Here is a 27602-nt window from a genome sequence, read left to right on the forward strand (position 1 = left end):
TGTGCAAATGTAGTGAGATTAGGGAGGTAAGGCAATAAATAGGCCATAGTGGCAAAATAATTACAATTTAGTGTTAACACTGGAGATATATATGTGCAGATGATAATGTGCAAGTAGAGAAACTGGGGTGCAAAAGAGCAAAAATAAATAACAATATGGGTATGTGGTAGTTGGGTGGGCTATTTACAGATGGGCTGTGTACAGGTGCAGTGATCAGTAAGCTTATGAACACTCCTTCCAAGGCCTCCAACTGCTTTTAAATGCAAGTAAAACTAAGTGCATGCTCTTCAACTTCGCTGCTCGCACCCTCCTGCCCGACTAGCATCACAACTCTGGACGGTTCTAAGTCGGAACCATCCAAAGTAGTGATGCTAGTCGGGCAGGCAGGTGTGGGCAGTGATCAGTTGAAGAGCATGCATTTAGTTTTACTAGCCTTTAATAGCAGTTGGAGGCCACAGAAGGAGTGTTGTATGACATTGAAGCTCCTCTAGAGGTTAGTTAACACAGTGCCCAAAGAAGGGCCACATGTATACAGTGGGGTAGCCAGGTGGTAAGCCTTAGAAAAATGCTTATTGAAACTCTCGATTATCGTGGATTTATCGGTGGTGACAGTGCTTCCTAGCCTCAGTGCAGTGGGCAGCTGGAAGGAGGTGCTCTTATTCTCCATGGACTTTACAGTGTCGCAAAACTTTTTGTAACTTGTGCTACATGATGCAAATTACTATTTGAAAAAGCTAGCCGTTGCTTTCCTAACTGCCTGTGTATATTGGTTCTTAACTTCCCTGAAAGTTGCATATCGCGGGGACTATTTGATGCTAATTCAGTACGCCACATGATGTTTTTGTGCTGGTCAAGGGCAGCCAAGTCTGGAGTGAACCAAGGGCTATATCTGATCTTAGTTCTACATTTTTTGAACGGGGCATGCTTATTTAAGATGGTGAGGTAAGCACTTTTAAAGAATAACCAGGCACCCTTTACTGATGGGATGAGGTCAATATCCTTCCAGGATACCCGGGCCAGGTCGATTAGAAAGGCCTGCTCGCTGAAGTGTTTTAGGGAGCGTTTGACAGAGAAGGGTGGTCGTTTGACAGTGGACCCATAACGGACGCAGGCAATGAGGCAGTGATCGCTGAGATCCTGGTTGAAGACAGCAGAGGTGTATTTAGAGGGCAGGTTGGTCAGGATGATATCTATGAGGGTGCCCGTGTTTACAGATTTAGGGTTGTACCTGGTAGGTTCCTTTATAATTTGTGTGAGATTGAGGGCATCTAGCTTAGATTGTAGGACGGCCGGGGTGTTAAGCATATCCCAATTTAGGTCACCTAACAGTACGAACTCTGAAGATAAATTGGGGGCAATCAATTCACATGTGGAGTCCATGTAGGGGTGGTATACAGAAGCCCTATTTGGTAAAAGCCCAATTCCATATTATGGCAAGAACAGCTCAAATAACCAAAGAGAAACAACAGTCCATCATTACTTTAAGATATGAAGGTCTGTCAAAATGTTGAACGTTTCTTCAAGTGCAGTCGCAAAAACCATCAAGAGCTATAATGAAACTGGCTCTAATGAGGACCGCCACAGGAAAGGAACACCCAGAGTTACCTCTGCTGCAGAGGATAAATTCATTAGAGTTAACAGCCTCAGAAATTGCAGCCCAAATAAATGCTTCAGAGTTCAAGTAACAGACACATCTCAACATCAACTGTTCAGAGGAGACTACGTGAATCAGGCCTTCATGGTCGAATTGCTGCAAAGAAACCACTACTAAAGGACACCAATAATAATGAGAAACTTCTTTCGGCCAAGAAACACGAGCAATGGACATTAGACAGGGGGAAATCTGTCCTTTGGACTGAGTCAAAATTTGAGATTTTGGGTTCCAATCTTTGTGTCTTTGTGAGACGCAGAGTAGGTGAACGGATGATGTCTGAATGTGTGGTTCCCACAGTGAAGCATGGAGGAGGAGGTGTGATGGTGTGGGGGTGCTTTGCTGGTGACACTGATGGTGATTTATTTAGAATTCAAGGCACACTTAACCAGCATGGCTACCACAGCATTCTGCAGCAATACCCCATCCCATCTGGTTTGTGCATAGTAGGACTATCATTTGTTTTTCAACAGGACAATGATCCAACACACCTCCAGGCTGTGTAAGGGCTATTTGACAAAAAATGAGAGTGATGGAGTACTGCATCAGATGACATAGGGATGACCTGGCCTCCACAATCACCCAACCTCAACCCAATTGAGATGGTTTGGGATGAGTTGGACCGCAGAGTGAAGGAAAAGCAGCCAACAAGTGCTTAGCATACGTGGGAACTCTTTCAAGACTGTTGGAAAAGCATTCCAGGTGAGGCTTGTTGAGAGAATGCCAAGAGGCATGCATGAGAGCATCGGCTGTTCTGGACGACTGTGTGATCACGCTCTCCGTAGCCGACTTGAGTAAGACCTTTAAACAGGTCAACATACACAAGGCTGTGGGGCCAGACGGATTACCAGGACGTGTGCTCCGGGCATGTTCTGACCAACTGGCAGGTGTCTTCACTGACATTTTCAACATGTCCCTGATTGAGTCTGTAATACCAACATGCTTCAAGCAGACCACCATAGTCCGTGTGCTCAAGAACACAAAGGCAACCTGCCTAAATGACTACAGAGCCGTAGCACTCCCGTTCGTAGCCATGAAGTGCTTTGAAAGGCTGGTAATGGCTCACATAAACACCATTATCCCAGAAACCCTAGACCCACTCCAATTTGCATACCGCCCAAGATCCACAGATGATGCAATCTCTATTGCACTCCACACTGCAATGTCCGACCTGGACAAAAGGAACACCTATGTGAGAATGCTGTTCATTGACTACAGCTCAGCGTTCAACACCATAGTACACTCAAAGCTCATCACCAAGCTAAGGATCCTGGGACTAAACACCTCCCTCTGCGACTGGATCCTGGACTCCTTAACAGGCTGCCCCCAGGTGGTGAGGGTAGGTAGCAACACATTTTCCACACTGATCCTCAACACTGGAGCTCCCCAGGGGTGCGTGCTCAGCCCCCTCCTGAACTCCCTGTTCACCCAAGACTGCATGGCCAGGCACGACTCCAACACCATCATTAAGTTTGCTGACGACACCGACAACGACGAGACAGCATATAGGGAGGAGGTAAGACACCTGGCCGGGTGGTGCCAGAATAACAACCTATCCCTCAATGTAACCAAGACTAAGGAGATGATTGTGGACTACAGGAAAAGGAGCACCGAGCACGCCCCCATTCTCATCGACGGGGCTGTCATGGAGCAGGTTGAGAGCTTCAAATTCCTTGGTGTCCACATCAACAACAAACAAGATTGGTCCAAACACACCAAGATAGTCATGAAGAGGGCACGACAGCCTATTTCCCCTCAGGAAACTAAAAAGATTTGGCATGGGTCCTGAGATCCTCAATAGGTTCTACAGCTGCAACATCTAGAGCATCCTGACTGGTTGCATCACTGCCTGGTGTGGCAATTGCTCTGCCTCCGACCGCATGGCACTTCAGAGGGTATTGCGTACGGCCCAGTACATCACTGGACCATCCAGGACCTCTACACCAGGCGGTGTCAGAGGAAGGCCCTAAAAATTGTCAAAGACCCCAGCCACCCCAGTCAGACTGTTCTCTCTACTACCGCATGGCAAGTGGTACCGGAGTGCCAAGTCTAGGACAAAAAGGCTTCTCAACAGTTTTTACCCCCATAAGACTCCTGAACAAGTAACCAAAAGGTTACCCGAACTATTTGCATTGTGTTCCCCCCGCCACCCCCTCTTTTTACGCTTCTGCTACTCTCTGTTCATCATATAAGCATAGTCACTTTAACGATACCTACATGTACATACTACCTCAATAAGCCTGACTAACAGGTGTCTGTATATAGCCTTGCTACTCTTTTTTCAAATGTCTTTTTACTGTTGTTTTATTTCTTTACTTACCTACACGCACACACACACACATACTTTTTATTTCGTACCATTGGTTAGAGCCTGTAAGTAAGCATATCACAGTAAGGTTTACACCTTTTGTATTTGGCGCACGTGACAAATAAACTTTGATTTGAAGAGTGTGCAAAGCTGTTATCAAGGCAAATCGTGGCTACTTTGAAGAATCTCAAATCTCAAATATATTTTGATTTGTTTAACACTTTTTTGGTTACTACATGATTCCTTATGTGTTATTTCAAGGGTTTGATGTCTTCACTATTATTCTTCAATATAGAAAATAGGGAACATAAAGAAAAACCCTTGAGTGAGTAGGTGTGTCCAAACTTTTGACTGGTACTGTAGGTCTCATAACACTGTTGTCGAAAATGGCCTAACAGTAATCATGCTTCCAAAGGCAGCCATGCCACTTGGTGTGCAGAGGAGATTTTGCCTAATCTTGATGCATCATGATGCATTTATAAGTTATATTCTTCAAGAATCAATGTATATCAGTTGCTTTAGCTACATTATTGAAATGTGAACATTGAACAGTAGGAAATATCCCAGAATGAAATATAGCAGCCGATCCAATAGGCTTGATACTGTAGCGACCCGCACAGACAGCTGTGTGTTATGTGTTAGGCTAGGAGGTGGTTGTGTTGAACTGACCAGTACCCGGTGTTCGCGGGGTCCGACATGTCAATCAACCTGCTATCTGCCAATCACGGGAATGCCTGGAATGTTCTGATGCCGGGCATCCTGGTGGTTGGCTGAGTGGCGTGGAGGGGGGTTGGGCAGGGGGGTGGAGCATTGGAAGTTAAGACCAGGTTCAGCCTTTGTTCTCTCTCTCTTACGTCTGGACTTCACAAGAGAAGGTCACAGTTGGCTTGTGGGTTATCTGTCATCTATTTGGCGTGGGCTACGGCCCAAACAGTAGCCTGTGTAAAGTTGGTTTAATAAACCGTCAATTCGCAAACTCAAGCCTCTGTCTGGACAATTGTTCATTTATGATCTAGTTAGGTCATTACAATACATTGTCTACTCTCGACTCCAGTAGAAACTAATGTTGAAATAAATGTTGGTGGTGTCCGCTATGTGAAAAAACAAACACACATTGTGCTATGGTAAATAATAAACAGATACATTCTTTGACACTGCCTTGACTGCTAAAGCAGTGATACAATGTAACAAGGTTGCATTGCATCATGGTATCATTTAATGGCTTACTTGCAATGCACCATTGCGTTTGCACTGCGCAAGATTTTTCCTTTCTAAAGTGTATTTTGCAGATTCAAATGTAAAGGTGCTGCCATCTGCTGTCATGTGTGAGTACGTCATGTATGGGTACGAACACAGGTTCCCTTCGAAATGCAATGCAACACCTGCTTTTAGGCCTATGCATTTATTAAGACTTAATTTCAGTCTATAGTCTAGGCCTGAATCAATGCGCAATATTATGTTCTTTACGCATAAATTATTTTGGAGCCTATACTGTTTACTGTTTAAAGTGTTGTTTTGGCAAGCAGATGTTCTTGTGGAAAGATGAAATATGCCCGGTATTTGGCATTATTCTTCACGAGGCATGATTCACTGCGTAAAACTGGCAGGTGACTTTGAAAGAGACAATCATTTGGCTTCAGTTTTCCTGGGGTGTAACCATTCATCAAAACAGTTGCTAAAGGTTCCATTTTGCAACGAAAATAAGAGTTCATATTGGAGAAATGCAAGTATGCATCTCCCCGTTTCGTTCCGTTTGGTTTCTTGTGAATTACACCCCTGGGCCCCATGCGTTGTGTTGCTTAACGTACACTTTTGTGAACTCCGTCATTACGCACAACTACGTAAAACGTTCGCCCAATCAGATGAGGAGCTTGAACCCCAGGAAAGAATTAGTGTCACGGCAGCAGCACCAGCTGGATCATATCCACATTAAGAATTCCGGATTTTGAATTTAGCCTTCAAAATAAAAGTCAGCGGTAAAAACGCTAGGCGTATGATACAAAATCTATATATTTTTGCAGCTTTATATAGAGCATAATGTCAAAAGCCAGCAGCAAGCTGTGCAACACAGTCCCCCTTGAAAAACGAATAATATTTGGTTTCTAGAAACTCTACTGAGTATTTTTTTTTGGGGGGGGGGAATACTCAGTAGAGTCTCTACTAACCAAATATGATAATTTTGGAGGGGGAATGTGTTGCAATGCCTGTTGCTGGCATTTCACTCTGCCCCCCCCGTAGCCCCCAATGCAATACACTCTAATACACCGTGCAAGAGATCTGTATTAGTTTGAACAGCAGTAGCAGTGTGTGGGTAAAATCCCTGGGGAAGCCAAGCCAGGACAATAATGCCATATTACAACCTGTATTGTGATATTTTCATTATTTCCTCAATAACCTGTTAGTTCATATGCCTTGCCACTGTGATAAATAGGCCTAAGGCCGAGACAATAAGAAGACACAGTGGCAGAATAAATTCAACCACACCTTTGTTTGATCACAAAACTGGAGCGCAACATCTGTCTAGTGGAGTCCACAAGGCATATTGCATGTAACATGACTGACAGCATGGTAAAACAAGTTAATGTTTTCGTCATTTTCGGACTACTAAATGAACACAGGAAAGTTACAAGTCGCAAAGAAAACAGGAGCTGCTTCCACTATTCCAGCACCATTTCAACATCATCAAATCACCTATGCTAATAGATGTCTAATATAGTGACAACTAAAAGATTCCCAAAACAATTTAGTCCAATAAACGTAAGCTAAATACCATGTGTCTGTCTATTGGTACCGATTTGTGTGTGTACATAAGTAGAAAAACATGTTGGCTCACCCTACTTGTAGAGAAACACCAATGCCATCCTCCTTTCTTTCATGTTGCCAAAACAATCTATGGCTGTCATACAGTACACACTTTTAGTTTTTGTTGTCCTAGGCTTGCTCGCTAGTCTAACTTCCTTTCATGAGCAATGATTTGCCAGCTAGTTAACATTAGGTTACTACCTACATATTGAACTTCCAGCCTCTCAGCCCCGAGACACAATGTATAATTTTATGGTTGGGTTAGAATCACCTTTATTATCATTGGCCAGTACTGAGAATTAAGTTAAACCACAAGTCCAAATCCCTATCTCCACAAATGGCTAATTTAGGATAGGGCAATTTTAGCTAGATAGCTCGCCACTGGAGGACAACAACACAACGACATGCAACAATTCAATTTTTCTTTTTGTTAATGACATTTGTCTTTTGATGTAAAGTGATTGGTGTGAAGCCAAATCCAACCTGGCTTCCCTTTACACTTTTTTTGTACCATTCACAGTTGAGTTCATTCAATTTAGCTCAATACTGAATGGCTATTTTTAATCAAGGGAGGTCAAATGCTTTCCGGCTTTCCTTGCACACAACCCTACGGTGGCAACGATATCATACATACTCTTTTTGACCTGACAACATCAGATAGATTGGCTACACATACAGAGACAGAGGGGCGCTGTTTCACTTTGTCGAATGCTTTCTCCAGTGAGATACAGCGAATTGAAGGTTAATTATGAAACAAAAAGAGATGAAAGATAAAATAAGTTATGTTTTTTATTTTTCCTTGGTCAATTTTTTGGGAAATATATATATACTGCTCAATAAATATATATAAATATATATATATATATATATATATATATATATATACACTGCTCAAAAAAATAAAGGGAACACTAAAATAACACACCCTAGATCTGTATGAATGAAATATTCTTATTAAATACTTTTTTCTTTACATAGTTGAATGTGCTGACAACAAAATCACACAAAAATGATCAATGGAAATCAAATTTATCAACCCATGGATGTCTGGATTTGGAGTCCCACTCAAAATGAAACTGGAAAACCACACTACAGGCTGATCCAAATTTGATGTAATGTCCTTAAAACAAGTCAAAATGAGGCTCAGTAGTGTGTGTGGCCTCCACGTTCCTGTATGACCTCCCTACAACGCCTGGGCATGCTTCTGATGAGGTGGCGGATGGTCTCCTGAGGGATCTCCTCCCAGACCTGGACTAAAGCATCCGCCAACTCCTGGACAGTCTGTGGTGCAATGTGGCGTTGGTGGATGGAGCGAGACATGATGTCCCAGATGTGCTCAATTGGATTCAGGTCTGGGGAACGGGCGGGCCAGTCCATAGCATCAATGCCTTCCTCTTGCAGGAACTGCTGACACACTCCAGCCACACGAGGTCTAGTATTGTCTTGCATTAGGAGGAACCCAGGGCCAACCAGCATATGGTCTCACAAGGGGTCTGAGGATCTCATCTCGGTACCTAATGGCAGTCAGGCTACCTCTGGCGAGCACATGGAGGGCTGTGCGGCCCCCCAAAGAAATGCCACCCCACACCATGACTGACACACCGCCAAACCGGTCATTGCTGGAGGATGTTGCAGGCAGCAGAACATTCTCCATGGTGTCTCCAGACTCTGTCACGTCTGTTACATGTGCTCAGTGTGAACCTGCTTTCATCTGTGAAGAGCACAGGGCGCCAGTGGCGAATTTGCCAATCTTGGTGTTCTCTGGCAAATGCCAAACGTCCTGCATGGTGTTGGGCTGTAAGCACAACCCCCACCTGTGGATGTCGGGCCCTCATGGAGTCTGTTGCTGACCGTTTGAGCAGACACATGCACATTTGTGGCCTGCTGGAGGTCATTTTGCAGGGCTCTGGCAGTGCTCCTCCTGCTCCTCCTTGCACAAAGGCAGAGGTAGCGGTCCTGCTGCTGGGTTGTTGCCCTCCTACGGCCTCCTCCACGTCTCCTGATGTACTGGCCTGTCTCCTGGTAGCGCCTCCATGCTCTGGACACTACGCTGACAGACACAGCAAACCTTCTTGCCACAGCTCGCATTGATGTGCCATCGTGGATGAGCTGCACTACCTGAGCCACTTGTGGGTTGTAGACTCCGTCTCATGCTACCACTAGAGTGAAAGCACCGCCAGCATTCAAAAGTGACCAAAACATCAGCCAGGAAGCTTAGGAACTGAGAAGTGGTCTGTGGTTATCATCTGCAGAACCACTCCTTTATTGGGGGATGTCTTGCTAATTGCCTATAATTTCCACCTGTTGTCTATTCCATTTGCACAACAGCATGTGAAATGTATTGTCAGTCAGTGTTGCTTCCTAAGTGGACAGTTTGATTTCACAGAAGTGTGATTGACTTGGAGTTACATTGTGTTGTTTAAGTGTTCCCTTTATTTTTTTGAGCAGTATATATATATAGAATATACAGACCCTACTGAAGTCTCTACACCCCACTTTTACATCTGCACAAAACATTTTTCCCTGTACCACTATAGTTGTACTATCTTGTGTACAGGTCACCTTGATCCTAGAACATGTTTTTTAAAACATGATTTAATGCAAATGTAACTGAAAATTGAACACATATTAATCATTGTTCATGTTTAGACAATTATTTTTTCATACGTCATGAATACATATAGGTTAATGATGCTTTCCTACGAGTATGGGGGAAATTTCATTTGGATAATTTCTGAAATTCTGTGACCCGGAAGTACTTTTTTAGTGTCGCTGACGAGCCGCTGATCAGGGAAGAGGCAGATGATATGGCAGCTTTGTGAGCGACCAGGTGGAACTTGCATTGTTAAGACGGTTAAACGTCGGAATATGAAAACATTTTAACGCGGAAACAGGGAGAGGGACACTGCTCGAAATGATTTACTTGATAGTCATTTCCGCATTATCTGGAGCACTCTTTACATTGGTATTACAGTTCTTACTGCTTTACCGGAGAAGCCCCGAGCCTATAGCCAGGACAGTGCAATATGTCAAAGCAGTGCCTGATCCCGCATTGAAGGATTACTTTAATAACCAACATGCAGAATCAGGCCAGCAGCAACAAGACAACACATCTTCCGCTGCACCCAAACAGCAAGAGGCCATCACTCCTAGGCATCAGGAAGCGGCTGCCACCAGCAGTAGCCCTAAACAACAAACGCCACCGCCTTGTCAAAGTGAGCCCCTCCACACCTCCAAACCGGAGACGTGCAATTTTCTAAATGCTATATTTTTGTTCCTATTCAGAGAACTCCGCGACACTCCCGTCGTTAGGCACTGGCTGACCAAAAAGTTCAAGGTGGAGTTCGAGGAGCTATTACAAACCAAGACAGCTGGTCGGCTGTTGGAGGGACTCAGTCTCAGGGATATCTCCCTTGGTAATTCTTTGCCCGTGTTTAAAACGGCAAAACTTATGAAGCCAGTGAGTTTAAATGAAGATGGCATGCCCGAGGAACTCAATTTCGATGTGGACCTTGAATATAATGGCGGGTTCCATCTAGCAATTGATGTAGACCTCGTTTTTGGGAAGTCAGCATACCTCTTCGTAAAAATGACGCGTGTGGTTGGAAGACTGAAGCTGCAGTTCACTCGCATGCCTTTTACGCACTGGTCCTTCGCGTTCCTTGAGGACCCACTGATAGACTTCGAGGTGAAGTCACAGTTCGAGGGAAGGCCCTTGCCCCAGCTCACCTCAATCATTGTCAACCAGCTGAAAAGAATCATCAAGAAGAAACACACCTTGCCAAATTACAAAATCAGGTAAAACTTGCACGGAGTCTACCACTTTTATATTTATTTAGGTCTATGCAAGTCAGTAGGCCTACCAAGAGATGGTCAGAGAAATGTATCATCAACATTTCAAGCTGATTTAAGGACAAGGGAAAGTGGCCCAACTAACAGCCCAACTATTATTTTGATAGCTTCCAAGATCTGTAAGATGCACATTTGGACTCCAAATGGGTGATAACGCATAGCCATATAGCCTTCTATTTGGCTAAATTGAAGGCTCTGCTTAGGCCTTCTATCCTAATGCAACCTTGTAGATATTTATTTTAGGTTGAAATTGTCCACCACGTTATTTAACAGCCTGGCCTCAGACTAGACGTAACAGAATATATGTTAATCTGTGAAACTGAAATGAGTATGATATGTTTGGTATGGTTACATTAAACCGAAGGTTACAAAACGAAAGGATTGAGTTTGTTCGGGGAGTATGGGTGGGCGTATAACGTGTGTACAGCATCCCAAAGGTTGTGTTTGAGTCACATCCATGGACAACTTCAGCATTGTAGATAATTAGCAACTTTGTTAAGTCCAGGTTGCAGCGAAAGGTTAAATGATGACAAACATGCAGTCTTTATTTTTTTTTCATCTGTCAGGGCATAGGCCTACCGACTGTCAGTAGGCAGTGTGGTAGTATACAGTGTTGAGACATGGGACAGCACCTGTTGCAAAGGAAGCCATTGAGCGACATCATAGTTGCGTACCTATGAAATGACAAAGGATAGTGTTGATCCTTCTGAGACAGAGGAGTGCCCCCTGTCACTACATTGAGAACATTTTGAAATGACCACAACCTGGTGTGAAAAAGTCACAGTTAAACACTTTGCCAACACTAAAACCGAAAGGCAGAAAGCTTTTTAGTACTTCCCTGTTAGTAACATGAATGCATGTGCAGCATCTTGTCACCTCTTATTTCTTTTAGACTCTTTCACTATAGACAGGTACCCTTTTGCAGATGGATTATTTGCAGGAAGTGTTCACCATCACTTTTGTATTTAGTTGCACTCGCTCAAGGCAAAAAACACCAATATAGATTTAACTAGGCCTGAAAGTATACTTATTTTCTATGGCTGTATTAAAACAGACCTGATGTCACACAGCCTAGATTTAACAATTTAACAAATATATTTCCTTGCTAATATGTTACTGTAGTATATTCTAACTTCTCAGTTATAAGAGCAACTTAATGTTAAAGACATGCTCTCAAACTGTGGTGACTACTAAGTATATTTAAACCTCCCACTTTGGGCAGGATGTGTCAATGTGTAGTTCATACATGCATAATCTGTTAGCAGAAATACTGATAATACCTTAATTATCCATGAAATGCCTAGTTTGAAAGCGACTGTTGTTCTGGAAGCTGTGCTGTGCCATTTTGCCTACATTTTCCCCACGTTGGCCATCCCCCTAGCAATTTGAGCTTCAGCACCTTGTCATTTGAGTGACAGTTGGCAAGATGCACGTACAGCAGAGCGAGAGAGCAATGACGTGGTGCACATACTGTATCTGCACATATGTATGCAATTTTCGGGGACCACCTTTAGCGTGCGAGTGCTACTTTAAGAACTACTGGTTAAAAAGTATACAAAAGTACCAGAAAATCTCTAAGTTTTAGCTTTCAACATGACTAGGCCTGAATGTTAAATTAATCTAGGCTATTTCTGGATGTGGAAAACAAATCTATTGAATTATGCTGAAAGGGTAAGCCTTAGCCTATCACCTACAGAAGTCGCTATTGTTGAGGTTCTTGTTAGTGCTTCTTTTGTCCAGTCAGCTTGTCACAAATGTTGTGACAGCACTTACTGGGCTCAGCATTTGTGGCCTCAATTACATGGCACACTGACCCATGTAGCTGGTTCGTCTGTGTTATGTCTGGAAGGGTCACGCTGGTGTGCTGGAACTGCAGCGATAGCCACATTGGAACACCAAAACGTCTTTAGAATAGCACAATTCCAGCAAAATGTTATATTGTTGCCTGTTCTATCCTTTGAAGTGAAATGGTCTTCAAACATCCTGGGTTGGTTGTTTGCAGGTGATTTAATTTAAGATGTCGTGTTTAATTGTGGGGAAAAGTTGTTTTCTTTTTATAATAATAATAATAATAATATATGCCATTTAGCAGACGCTTTTATCCAAAGCGACTTACAGTCATGTGTGCATGTAGTAGTGATTTATTGGGCTGTGAAATAAGCTACTCTAATATGTTCTGGTCCATGACATACATCTGTATAATTGTAATATAGAGATATACAGTACCAGTTAGAAGTTTGGACACACCTACTCATTCAAGGGTTTTTAGCTTAATTTGTACTATTTTCTTAATTGTAGAATAATAGTGAATGCATTAAAACTATGAAATAACACACATTAAATCATGTGGAAACCAAAAAAGTGTTAAACAAATAAAAAAATATGTGATATATTTTCTTCAAATAGCCACCCTTTGCCTTGATGACAGATTTGCAGTTTTGGCATTCTCTCAACCAATTTCACCTGGAATTCTTTTCCAGCAGTCTTCAAGGAGTTCCCACATATGCTGAGCACTTGTTGGCTGCTTTTCCTTCACTCTGCAGTCCAACTCATTCCAAACATCTCAATTGGGTTGAGTTCGGGTGATTGTGGAGGCCAGGTCATCTGATTCAGCACTCCATCACTTTCCTTTTGTTCAAATAGCCCTTACACAGCTTGGATGTGTGTTTTGGGTCATTGTTCTGTTGAAAAATAAATGATAGTCCCACTAATCACAAACCAGATGGGATGGCATATCGCTGTGGTAGCCATGCTGGTTAAGTGTACCTTGAATTCTAAATAAATCACCAACAGTGTCACCAGTAAAGCACCATCACACCACCTCCTCCAAGCTTCTCTGTGGGACCCACATATGCGGAGATTAGAGGTCGACCGATTATGATTTTTCAACTCCGATGCCGATTATTGGAGGACCAAGAAACCCGATACCGATTAATCGGCCGATTTACAAAAAAAAAACTACATTTTTTATTTTATTTTACATTTTTCGTAAATATGACAATTACAACAATACTGAATGAACACTTATTTTAACTTAATATAATACATCAATAAAATCAATTTAGCCTCAAGTAAATAATGAAATGTTAAATTTGGTTTAAATAATGCAAAAACAAATTGTTGGAAAAGTAAAAGTGCAATATGTGCCATGTAAGAAAGCTAACGTTTCAGTTCCTTGTTCAGAACATATGAAAGCTGGTGGTTCCTTTTAATTAACATGAGTCTTCAATATTCCCAGGTAAGAAGTTTAGGTTTTAGTTATTATAGGAATTATAGGACTATTTATCTCTATCCCATTTGTATTTCATTAACCTTTGACTATTGGATGTTCTTATAGGCACTTTAGTATTGCCAGTGAACCAGTATAGCTTCCTTTCCTCTCCTCGCTCCTCCCTGGGCTCGAACCAGCAACACAACAACAACCGCCACCATCGAACCAGCGTTACCCATGCAGAGCAAGGTGAACAACTACTAGAAGGTTCAGAGCGAGTGACGTTTGAAACGCTATTAGCGTGCGCTAACTAGCTAGCCATTTCACTTCGGTTACACCAGCCTCAGGAGTTGATGGGCTTGAAGTCATAAACAGCGCAATGCTTGAAGTACAGCGAAGAGCTGCTGGCAAAATGCACGAAAGTGCTGTTTGAATGAATGCTTACGAGCCTGCTGCTGCCTACCACCACTCAGTCAGATACTTAGATGCTTGTATGCTCAGTCAGATTATAAGCAACGCAGGACACTCTAGATAATATCTAGTAATATCATCAACCATGTGTAGTTAACTAGTGATTATGATTGTTTTTTTTCTAAGATAGGTTTCATGCTAGCTAGCAACTTGCCTTGGCTTACTGCCTTCGCGTAACAGGCAGTCTCCTTGTGGAGTGCAACGAGAGAGGCAGGTCGTTATTGCGTTGGACTAGTTAACTTTAAGGTTGCAAGCCTGGATCCCCTAAGCTGACAAGGTGAAAATCTGTCATTCTGCCCCTGAACGAGGCAGTTAACCCACCATTCCTAGGCCGTCATTGAAAATAAGAATGTGTTCTTAACTGACGTGCCTAATTAAATAAAGGTATAAAAAATATATATTTTTTTAAATCGGCAAATCGGTGTCCAAAAATAAAGATTTCCGATTGTTATGAAAACTTGAAATCGGCCCTAATTAATCGGCCATTCCGATTTAATCAGTCGACCTCTAGCGGAGATCATCAGTTCACCTACTAGAGGCGTCTCACAAAGACACTTCGGTTGGAACCAAAAATCTCAAATTTGGACTCATCAGTCCATAGGACAGATTTCCACCAGTCTAATGTCCGTTGCTCATGTCTCTTGACCCTTGGCAAGTCTCTTCTTTATTATTGGTGTCCTTTTAGTAGTGGTTTCTTTGCAGCAATTTGACCGTGAAGGCCTGTTTCACTCAGTCTCCTCTGAACAGTTGAAGTTTAAATGCGTCTGTTATTTGAATTCCGTTAAGCATTTATTTGGGCTGCAATTTCTGTGGCTGGAAACTCTAATGAGCTTATCCTCTGCAGCAGATGTAACTCTGGGTGTTCCTTTCCTGTGGTGGTCCTCGTGAGAGCCAGTTTCATCATAGTGCTTGATGGTTTTTGCGACTGCGCTTGAAGACACTTTCAAAGTTCTTGAAATGTTCCGCATTGACCAACCTTCATGTCTTATGGTAATGATGGGGTGTCGTTTCTCTTTGCTTATTTGATCTCTTCCTGCCATAATATGGACTTGGTCTTTTACCAAATAGGGCTATCTTCTGTATACTACCCCATACCTTGTCACAACACAACTGATTGGCTCAAACGGATTAAAAAGGAAAGAAATTCCAAATTTTTACTTTTAACAAGGCACACCTGTTAATTGAAATGCATTCCAGGTGACTACCTCATGAAGCTGGTTGAGGGAATGCCAAAAGTGTGCAATGCTGTCATCAAGGTAACAGGTGTGTACCTATCTTTTCTTGGTTACTATATGATTCCATATTCCATATTCGTAAAAATAAAGAGAAACCCTTGAATGAGTAGGTGTCCAAACTTTTGACAGATATAATAAATAAATAACCTGGCTGTTGCCATTTACAATTTTGATTTAATATGAAGACATTTTATATAGTAATGCTGCAAACGGTCCATACAAAACCAGCATTTCTCATTGATTTAGGTTAAATGTATATAATTAGGTGGGATTAATCAGGTGATTATTGTTGTTACAATGCCAGACTGTGAGAAGGCACATGGTTTCACTTGAAAATCAATGAAACGCTGTCTTGTGCCTGACAAAATGAACAGACTTTGCTTTTGTCCACCATATTTACTATGTGGGCTGCAGAGCAGGCAAACAATGGTTTGGTTGTTTTGTGAGAACAACAACTAAATGTAACAAGTTTATGTCCATCTGTGCAGCCACAGGCCTCTACTGGCATGGCATAGCTACTTCTTGTGAAATATCTGGTTTGGATCATGTGTGGGAGCTAAATGTTACATGTAGGCTAAATGCAACAATCTGGAGGATTGACCTAAAATGGTGCATGTTTGTGAGGTGCCCATGATAATGACTCTGTCTGAGCGAGAGTTGTGAGGCGATGTCATCTAAAACAGCCTTTGAGGACGGAGCAGTGGACATTAGGATTAGCTGAATGTCACAGATGGCAGGACTCAGGAGGGGAGGGGGGGCTGGAGGTAATCCAGGCATAACACCCATCTTGAGTCAGAACAAAAGCAATATGGATACTGTACTGAAACAGTGGGGAATGAGATACTACAGCAATCCTCTGTAGCATAGAATAAAGCTTTATCTCTGCAGTTAGTTTCAGAGAGGGTAACATTCTTTGTGTTCCAGATTTACGGTGAGGGTTGAGAGTTATGATGACCGACCTCCCCTCTCTACTCTACAAACCTGAATGGAATGTTCATGAGATAGGAGACGATGCAGTTAAAAAGCGTAAGATGAATGGCTGATTAAGTACTGGAATCAACCTTTCACCTGCTCCTATCTTCACTAAGGCAACACTGATAGCCCTGCAATCTCTGCAAACCCACATGGTGTGGATTGGAGAGTTCTTGTTTACATGCATTGCAAATGCACTCAAATGTTGCGCTCAGGCGGTAGGTATTCTTAGCATAATAGATGGGGGTGGTGAACAGATCATTGCTGAATATTCTGGCTACTTCCTCAAATGGTATTAAGCCTATTGATATTTTTGGGGGGTCAGAGTATTTAAACTTATAAGAGAAGAATTCTCAGACACTGGACCAGTGTTAACTTGAGCACATCATTAACCACATTCCAGGTCTGCAAAGTAGGGGGCCAATCACTTGGCATATTAGATCACAGGCAAATGCACTGAGCCATTCACCCCTGTCCCCATCCTTATCTGGACAGGAAATACTAGATTGGCAACATTTCTTTGTTAGCTTGGGTTTACCGTGTGCCATTCCTTTGTCATTTTCATGACTTTGGGTGGTTGTTGGACTGGCTTGTCCTCGATATGATTCTAATATCCTGTGTGAAATTCTGAATTTATTACATTTGATTTGTCCTGGACCATCAGTAATGTGTACCAATATGTAATGAACCCATTACCCCCCCATCCCTCCCTTATCCACTGTCAGCTGGGTTGTTTCTTACGGGAAATTCCATTATATCAGAGTGATGCTCAGATCCACTTTAAAATTAATGCCAAGCCAAAACCATTGACTGCAAAGTTTAATAAACCATACACCTATATATAGAAGTCTAGTTTTGACAATTTCCACAGAATATTTTACTGAAACACGTTTACTTGAGGAACAGTGCAGATGCAAAGTTTGATAGCAATGTTTTTTGTGACCATGTGCTCTGCCATTTCCTGGTTGCTAAAAATGTATTAGTTTGACAAAAAAGCAAGTATAGTGTAGAGAATCATTGTACCATCTAAACTGCTGTGAAATATATTTTCCATAACACAAAATATTGTATGTTCTGCTGTTTTGAAGCTGGTGTACAAAACCAAAAGTAAAAGATTCAAAAACTAAATTTTAAAAATGGGAAGCATGAAAATAGGGCACATAGAACAGATCTACAATTTCTTAGACTTGCTTTCATTGAGAAATGACACATCTATAACTTATATTTCTATGTGAATTTTGTGATGTATCCTGAATAGGTAGAAAATTGTAATATCCTCCTGTGTTTCGATACTATTCTATCCGCTGGCTATTATTCTAATGAGCTCCGCCCTCAAACAAGATCAAATTTGGACAGAGTTTGGGGAAACTCTGCTGTACTGTGTTCTGCTGTACTGCACTCTACTGCACTTTTGTTTTTTTTTTCCATATTTTTTTTCATATTTTTTTTCCGTTTGGTTTTTAACTATGATTTCTCATTGTGGACAATTCAATTGCGAAAATACTGTTACTGATTTTTCAGGCACTCTGTTACCGATTTGATAACAGATTGACTCATTTTAATCAACAAACAAAATGATCAGTAAAAACAGGAACTATGCTGAAAAAATATATATAAATGCCACATATAAAGTGTTGGTTCCATGTTTCCTGAGCTGCTGCGTTTGCACGTAGCGGTAGTGTGTGGAGGTTGCTTATGCAGCGGTAGCGTGTGGAGGTTGCTTATGCAGCGGTAGCGTGTGGAGGTTGCTTATGCAGCGGTAGCGCGAGGCGCGCAGCAAGGAAACAAAACATGAAGAGGATTACATTTCCTGAGGAAAACAGTCCTCATTTTGGAAACAAGCAGCCTTATGTTGTCATCCAGAATCACTTTTCTATTCCAAGGTATATAACTATTTTACATTATGTAGGCTTTTAAAGGACGAAAGTATCGTGACAACCCTACTTCATACCCTTCATTGATTGAGCTGTCATTGTTGTTTAGCTGTTCTATTGGATCCCAGAGAAGTAATACTACAGCCTCTAGCCAGAAAGCCACCATTTTGGTGCAATAATGCACTTCATACAGTTGCATATCGGGATATTATTTTGGACGATGTGTCATTTTGACAATATCACTATTTTTGTGCTAGTTGGCTGTACCTGCGCTAAAACCCCAGTATTGTCCCTTCATAGCTTGTTCTACATCTTTTTAAATAGGGAGACAATTTTTTTCCCCCAGCACTTATATTTCCTTGACGGATCAAGACAAATATTCTCGTGGCTCTCTTGTCTCTGCAGCAGACATATGGTGAGCAATATGTTTGGAACATTGGAATAAAATCACAGTATCAAATCACAATAATGTGATAATCGCAATACATATACTGTAGTATCGGCACCTAAGTATCGTGATAACATCGTTTCGTGAGGTCCCTTGCAATTGCCAGACCTATTTTTACGTCATAGTGAACAAATAGTGTGGGAGGGCAAAGTCCATCTCTTAAATCTCCCCTTACAGTATGTCCAACCTCTTTCAATAGAACGAAATATTGCATACTCTTGCATTAGTGTGTTAATGACTGGTGGTCAGGGTTCTAATCAATAATACTTTTGAAAGCTTTGATTGCTAATGTGTGGAAAAGGAGCCCTGTAGTTATACATAAAGTCCACTGCAGTACATGTTCATGACATCCTGATAGAGAATAACTTCTTTGCTTGAAATTTGGAGCAAAGCTTCTTTGTTGTTTTTTGGGGGGGGCCTGGCCAAATGCTTTACCTTCTAAAGTGACAACCCACTGTCTATTAAATATGGATCTGCACAACCCGTTTCAACTCCAAGGTTCTCAAGATTTCTATCTGTAATGTAACATCTTATGATCTTACTGTTGCTTGGGAACTGACCATATGCAATGGGGTACTAGAATTGACTCGTAGCTGAGGAAAGGAGATACAGTAGGAAAAAGTACATTTTGTCTTGAGTACAGTAATAACTTAAGAAGCATGCATGTAATTATTCAGTTCAGTTTCTAGTTAAGTTGCAGCAAATGCTATTCTACATTCTTTTCCACACATGCTACAAGCTTATGATTGCACACACGTGCTCCCTGGTTTTGTTAGGGAATTGGGGAGTTGCACAGTTGGTGTTGAGTCCATTTTTATAACAAGTAATTGAGGTTACCCCATTTTCCAGACATGCATCTTCTCATATTGAGACTTGATACCTTTACAGAAAATGCAGTTTAAGTAGAGTAGGGATTTTTTTGTCTGCTTTGCTGTGTAATGTAGCTCACATACATTATTTAGGAGAATCACAATGCGTTTGGCTATTCCATCAGAGTTCTGCGTTTTACTGCATATAACCTCTGCGTATCATGCCCCCTCACATTCATCCCTCATGGTCATTTTAGGATTATTGCCTGGGACTTTGGCCTGGCTATGTTTTGTGCCAGCCCCCCCCCCCCCCCCCCCCCAAAAATAGACTTTAATGCTCACCGATACATCAGGACGATTAAACTTTTGAGTGTGCAGATCTTTAGTATGCAACCCAGGCAGTTGGTACATAATCGCAAATCAAATCTGCTGACACGGAACACCTGGGCTGTCACGATCAGATTTTGGGGATGGCTTACCAAAGCCCGGCCTGGTTTGACATCAGGATTTGTGAAATCTAAATCGGACAGTTAATCTGTGGTTTCATAGCAGGAAGAGGCCATATTCTCATGTAGCTTTTTTAAATGCTTTGAGCCCAACAGAGAGCTATTTGTTACTGTTTTATTACTGCCATCAGTTTTATTACTGCCCTTTCCATTTGAATTTTGATGTTACATGTTTATTGGTTTGTACAAATATTCATCTTTTGAGTTACTGTATGTTAGCTTGTAAGCTCTTGAATGAATAAGATACCAATATTATTGCATCCAGTTGTTCCTTACCAATATAGGAGCCTACAAGTACATTCCTCTTGTCCTTGTGTGTGCACAAACCGTTTTCACAGAAAACAAATCTACGCCTTAGCTCTTAAAAGATTAGGCAGTTGGCCTTCTGATTAAAGAATCAAGTTTCCTTACTGAAGGAATGTCTGGCCGGAACATTGTTCAGAAAGCTTTTGACTTCTCATTAGCTGAACAATTAACAAAAATGTTGGTTATTTTAAATTTTTTAAATGGTAAAATTGATTTGAATTCCATTAATTTTTATGTGAGCTCAATGCGCATGTTGCACAGTTTCTAATGAGATAAATCAGATTCAGCCTGAACTGTGTGAGTATGGAGTACTGGAGTGGTTTCTAGAGGTTGACCGATTAATCGGAATGGCCGATTTAATTTGGGCCTATTTCAAGTTTTCATAACAATCGGAAACCGGTATTTTTGGACACCGATTTGGCCATTTTGTTCTACACCTTTATTTAACTAGGCAAGTCAGTTAAGAACACATTCTTATTTTCAGGCAATATTAACCAGGTGAAATTTTCACTTTCATTGCATGCAGAGTCAGTGAATATGCAACAGTTTGGGCCGCCTAATTTGCTAGAATTTTACATTTTGTGACATAACATTGAAGGTTGTGCAATGTAACAGGAATATTTAGACTTATGGATGCCACCCGTTAAAATATGATAAAATACGGAACTGTTCCGTATTTCACTGAAATAATAAATGTCTTGTTTTCAAATCAAATCAAATCAAATTTATTTATATAGCCCTTCGTACATCAGCTGATATCTCAAAGTGCTGTACAGAAACCCAGCCTAAAACCCCAAACAGCAAACAATGCAGGTGTAAAAACACGGTGGCTAGGAAAAACTCCCTAGAAAGGCCAAAACCTAGAAAGAAACCTAGAGAGGAACCGGGCTATGTGGGGTGGCCAGTCCTCTTCTGGCTGTGCCGGGTAGAGATTATAACAGAACATGACCAAGATGTTCAAATGTTCATAAATGACCAGCATGGTCGAATAATAATAAGGCAGAACAGTTGAAACTGGAGCAGCAGCACAGTCAGGTGGACTGGGGACAGCAAGGAGCCATCATGTCAGGTAGTCCTGGGGCACGGTCCTAGGGCTCAGGTCCTCCGAGAGAGAGAAAGAAAGAGAATTAGAGAGAGCATATGTGGGGTGGCCAGTCCTCTTCTGGCTGTGCCGGGTGGAGATTATAACAGGACATGACCAAGATGTTCAAATGTTCATAAATGACCAGCATGGTTGATAGTTTCCGGATTCAATAAATGAAAAGGCAGAACAGTTTAAACTTTACATTTAGCACAGTCAGGTGGACTGGGGACAGCAAGTTGAATGACATCATGTCAGGAGTCCTGGGGCACGGTCCTAGGGCTCCAGGTCCTCCAAGAGTTTTGGAGAGAGAAAGAAAGAGGATTAGAGAGTTGACATATGAGGGATGGCCAGTCCTCTTCTGGCTGTGCCGGGTGGAGATTATAACAGAACGTGGCCAAGATGTTCAAATGTTCATAAATGACCAGCATGGTTGATAGTTTCCGGATTCAACCATATTAATGACCAAAGGCTCGTATTTCTGTGTTTTATGTTATAATTAACATTTACATTACATTTAAGTCATTTAGCAGACGCTCTTATCCAGAGCGACTTACAAATTGGTGCATTCACCTTATGACATCCAGTGGAACAGCCACTTTACAATAGTGCATCTAAATATTTTAAGGGGGGAGGGGGGTGAGAAGGATTACTTTATCCTATCCTAAGTATTCCTTAAAGAGGTGGGGTTTCAGGTGTCTCCGGAAGGTGGTGATTGACTCCGCTGTCCTGGCGTCGTGAGGGAGTTTGTTCCACCATTGGGGAGCCAGAGCAGCGAACAGTTTTGACTGGGCTGAGCGGGAACTGTACTTCCTCAGTGGTAGGGAGGCGAGCAGGCCAGAGGTGGATGAACGCAGTGCCCTTATTTGGGTGTAGGGCCTGATCAGAGCCTGGAGGTACTGAGGTGCCGTTCCCCTCACAGCTCCGTAGGCAAGCACCATGGTCTTGTAGCGGATGCGAGCTTCAACTGGAAGCCAGTGGAGAGAGCGGAAGAGTGGGGTGACGTGAGAGAACTTGGGAAGGTTGAACACCAGACAGGCTGCGGCGTTCTGGATGAGTTGTAGGGGTTTAATGGCACAGGCAGGGAGCCCAGCCAACAGCGAGTTGCAGTAATCCAGACGGGAGATGACAAGTGCCTGGATTAGGACCTGCGCCGCTTCCTGTGTGAGGCAGGGTCGTACTCTGTGGATGTTGTAGAGCATGAACCTACAGGAACGGGCCACCGCCTTGATGTTAGTTGAGAACGACAGGGTGTTGTCCAGGATCACGCCAAGGTTCTTAGCGCTCTGGGAGGAGGACACAATGGAGTTGTCAACCGTGATGGCGAGATCATGGAACGGGCAGTCCTTCCCCGGGAGGAAGAGCAGCTCCGTCTTGCCGAAGTTCAGCTTGAGGTGGTGATCCGTCATCCACACTGATATGTCTGCCAGACATGCAGAGATGCGATTCGCCACCTGGTCATCAGAAGGGGGAAAGGAGAAGATTAATTGTGTGTCGTCTGCATAGCAATGATAGGAGAGACCATGTGAGGTTATGACAGAGCCAAGTGACTTGGTGTATAGCGAGAATAGGAGAGGGCCTAGAACAGAGCCCTGGGGGACACCAGTGGTGAGAGCGCGTGGTGAGGAGACAGATTCTCGCCACGCCACCTGGTAGGAGCGACCTGTCAGGTAGGACGCAATCCAAGCGTGGGCCGCGCCGGAGATGCCCAACTCAGAGAGGTTGTCAATTAAGTCAATGATTTGATAGAGCAGTCTGACTGAGCGATGGTAGGCAGCAGCAGGCTCGTAAGCATTCATTTAAACGGCACTTTCGTGCGTTTTGCCAGCAGCTCTTCGTTGTGCTTTCAAGCATTGCGCTGTTTATGACTTCAAGCCCATCAACTCCCGAGATTAGGCTGGTGTAACCAATGTGAAATGGTTAGCGTGGTGCGCGCTAATAGTGTTTCAAACGTCACTCTCTTTGAGACTTGTAGTTATTCACCTTGCTCTGCATGGGTAACACTGCTTCGAGGGTGGCTGTTATCGATGTGTTCCTAGTTCGAGCCCAGGTAGGAGTGAGGAGAGGGACGGAAGCTATACTGTTACACTGGCAATACTATAGTGCCTATAAGAACATCCAATAGTCAAAGGTTAATGACATACAAATGGGATAGAGAGAAATAGTCCTATAATTCCTATAATAACTACAACCTACAACTTCTAACCTGGGAATATTGAAGACTCCTGTTAAAAGGAATCACCAGCTTTCATATGTTCTCATGTTCTGAGCAAGGAACTGAAACTTTAGCTTTCTTACATGGCACATATTGCACTTTTACTTCTCCAACACTTTGTTTTTGCATTATTTAAACCAAATGGAACATGTTTCATTATTTATTTGAAGCTAAATTGATTTTATTGATGTATTATATTAAGTTAAAATAAGTGTTCATTCAGTATGGTTGAAATTGACATTATTACATTAAAAAAATTGGCCGATTTTTAATCGGTATTGGCTTTTCTTTGGGTCCTCCAATAATCGGTATCGGCGTTTAAAATCATTATCGGTCGACCTCTAGTTTCCAACAGGCCATAATTATATATAGTGTAGAGTGGAAAACGTGGTAATTGACTACAATGACCATAATCCATTGTGCACCTACTTGTCAGTTCTGTTTGTTTTTATGCTTGCTACAGAAGAGACCACAGAATGTATGCTTAATTTACTTTGAAGAACTACAAAATAGTGACTTTGTCAGACAGCATATGCAGCACCTCTATAGAGATGAGATGACTTGGGACAGAATGATACTCATCAAATTAAACAAATGTAATAAAGTATACACAACTGAAATATTTTATTCAAGTAAAGTCATGTGAATAAATTATGGTTAATAAGTGAGTAGTGGGAAGTCACTACCATCATGGGACTTTTATTAATAGTTTTTGTTCTGTTGTTAGTGTGATTTTATTTTTTAATAATCTGAAGGAATCCGAAATTACTTTAAAAATACTAATTGCTCAGCACTACTGAGCTGCCATAACGGACCGGGTCTATGGGAGATGCCAAGAACAGAATACAATAAATATTTGGCCAAACTTATTCAAGAACTGTATTGTGTGTCCATCTCAGAACGAGATATTCACTTTTACTGTAACACCCATGGTTGTTGTGGTTGAGACTTGCTTTGGTCCTACTTAATTATTAAAGGCTCTAAATCCCAACCACTAGAAATAAGGCGATCTTTAGATCCCTCTATACAAGAAACAATTATTGATAATATTTTAGCAAGAGACTAGGCCTATAGCAACAATCATGTTTGGTTTACATTGTAATAGGCATGTTTTCTTTTCAGCAATTAGGTGGTGTTAGCTTTTGTGACAGGGTACGGTATTTGTGAAGGCCTAATCTAATGGATAATTGTAACGAGACTAAATGCAAGATGCAGGTAGGCCAAGGGGATAGGGATGTTCCCTATGCATTTTTAATAGAGGCTTTTTGATGAGGCTAATGGTGTCTGGAATGTGATAGGCCACGTCTGCCCGCTTGTACTTGCACCAAGACAAAATGCAAACGTGTTTTCCAATTAAGATGACTTTGTCGTGGAATGGTGCTGTCAAGCCGTCATGCCTAATAATCTGCTATGTTCTCCTAATCATTGTTACAATGTTACTGAGCTGAGCTGCCTCTGTGTTTTAAGAATGTAGACCGGTGTGGCCTTTGTGATAAGTGGTTTTGGAACTGGGTTCATTCATGACCACGGAGGCGCACAACAGTGTCAACTGCTGATGTGAACATTTGGTTGTACAAAGTACAGTATAATTAGCCACTCACCAAACATCTGACAGGCTTTGATTTGAAAGTATACTGTCCCTTTAGGGAGTTAGTTTACCTTTTGTAGATCATAACCTACCACTCATCATATTTAAGGACTAATGAAGTGTTGTTTAGCCATTCTCACGTGCTAAGACATTGTTCATCTTGGAGTTTAGCATGAGATGAATGTTGCCGGTTTAAAAAACAGGCTGCCGGTGAGTTAGCCAGCGAAGTCCTTCAGAATGTCCCCTGTCACATTCTTCTCCCCCTCTTCTGGATTTCTGTTTTCGCCCTGTGGAAATGTATTGGAGACAGTGTGCTGACAACCACAAAGGAGCCTAAAGGAACTGAGCCCTGAACAATGGTTCTGCTTTTGTTCAGTACACAAAGAACCTGGAGGGTACAGCCAGGGCTGGGATGCTGAATGTGGTAGTGGTACCATTCTCTTCCACCTTGTTGTTTGACCTCTCTGGACAACCTGTTGAAGCATGACAGATAAGCTGCTATGTATGTCAACATTGGGAATTCAAGATGCTGGATTGGAAAAAAGCTAATAAAAAAATAAACAATCAAAGTGGTAGCTATTGTAGAGGCATCGATATAAACACTTCATCTTGAAAACAAATATAATATTTGGATGTAGGTTAGGCTCATAACTAGACTAAGTTATTTATATTTATTTGATTTCAATGGTTAGGCTGTCTCATATCTAGCATTTTATATTAACGAACAGTAACGCAAAATCATCTCTGGTATAGAATGCCAGAGGCTTCAGGCCAGACATGGCACCAGGGGCCAAAAATAGTAGAGGCAGGCGTGTAGTCCAAAACAACATGATGTTCATAAATACAATGAGGATTTTCATTACTGTTTAATCATTGGCCTTAATTTTGCTTTTAGCCAATGACCACACCCAATAGAGGAAGTCACAGTGCTGGGACCAAATGTTTTGGAGGACATCATGTTGTATGAGTGGGTCAGCGTGTGAACTAGGGTGAGACCGAGAGATGGAGAGCCAAGCTGTGTGTCTCACCCCACACTGGTTGAGGTCAGTCCTCCTGCTGTGGAGTGAGAGCAGGAAACACTCAGGATCTGTTAGATAATCTGATCCCAGCAGGGCAGGGATTTCCTATCCGCCCACATGCCCAATGGAACCGTGGGCCTCCAGTAGATGCTCCTGTAGCATCTACTCCATTTCGCATCTACAGTGCCATCAGAAAGTATTCTCCTCCTTGACATTTTCTACATTATAGCCTGAATTGAAGATGGATTAATTATAGATTTGTTGTCACTGGCCTACTCACAATACCCTGTAATGTCAAAGTGAAATTATGTTTTTTGAAATTTTACAAATGTTAGGCTGAAATGTCTTGAGTCAATAAGAATTCAACCCCTTTGTTATGGCAAGCCTAAATAAACATTTGCTTAACAAGTCACATAAGTTGCATGCACTCACTCTGTGTGCAATAATAGTGTTTAACATGGTTTTTGAATGACTACCTCATAGGGCTGGGTGATATGGCCAAAATATCATATATGGTATTTTTCAAATTTATGACTGTTTTGTCAATTTGTTATGTTTTTGATTAATAACAGTTCTAAATTTGCTTCATGAGTAGTGCGTGACCCTAGGGTGGCAACACATATAAATTCTAAATGATTTAAATTGGTCTTTCTCCATTCTGATTGTTTTATAATGTTCAATTCAATTTCAACCTAAAATTATTTCCTGCATTTCCATCAATTTCTGCATTTTCTGCATTCATTTGAGATCATTTCCACACTGCCACAATATGGGCAAAAATACTAGGCCTTATTTATAACCAAATGTTGCAATTGCAATTTAGATCATAACAGTTGGGTGAACGTTTGGAATCATGGAAATAAAATGTTTATTATAATTCTATAGTTAGAATATAAATAATAGGGGGCACTTTGAATAGTGTTTGACATGACAGCGAATTTAAAAAATGATATGGACGAGTTATTGTGACAGGGTAGGAACCAAAGTGATGTTGAGTGTTTCCTAGGTGACCCTATAATTTTGACTACAGTAAATCTTCATTCACGTAGCTAACATGCTTTGCCTATTTTAGAAGATACTGATGTACAAACAACATGGTGATATATGCCTCCACCAGTACTGGTATCAGGCTGTATTAGCTAGCTACGTTTGCTCTGACTAAGTACTTTTATTAGCTAGTTAGCTAGCCATCGATATAAAACTAGCGATTAGCATTAGTGTCTAACACGATTTAGCTTAACTTGCTAAGAAAAT

The 27602-nt window shown here is 41.8% G+C and overlaps 1 protein-coding gene across 1 annotated transcript in view; it reads left to right on the forward strand.

Annotated features, from left to right (window-relative positions):
• Nucleotides 1-9543: 9543 nt before the first annotated feature.
• Nucleotides 9544-27602, forward strand: part of LOC124041299 (PDZ domain-containing protein 8-like) — a 74208-nt gene continuing 56149 nt past the window's right edge. The window contains exon 1 of the mRNA XM_046358741.1: nt 9544-10559. Within this exon, the coding sequence (XP_046214697.1) occupies nt 9676-10559 (884 nt within the window). The 5' untranslated portion in view covers nt 9544-9675. The remainder of the gene's footprint in view (nt 10560-27602) is intronic.

This window comes from Oncorhynchus gorbuscha, linkage group LG08 (assembly GCF_021184085.1).
Source record: "Oncorhynchus gorbuscha isolate QuinsamMale2020 ecotype Even-year linkage group LG08, OgorEven_v1.0, whole genome shotgun sequence".
Taxonomy (NCBI): Eukaryota; Metazoa; Chordata; class Actinopteri; order Salmoniformes; family Salmonidae; genus Oncorhynchus; species Oncorhynchus gorbuscha.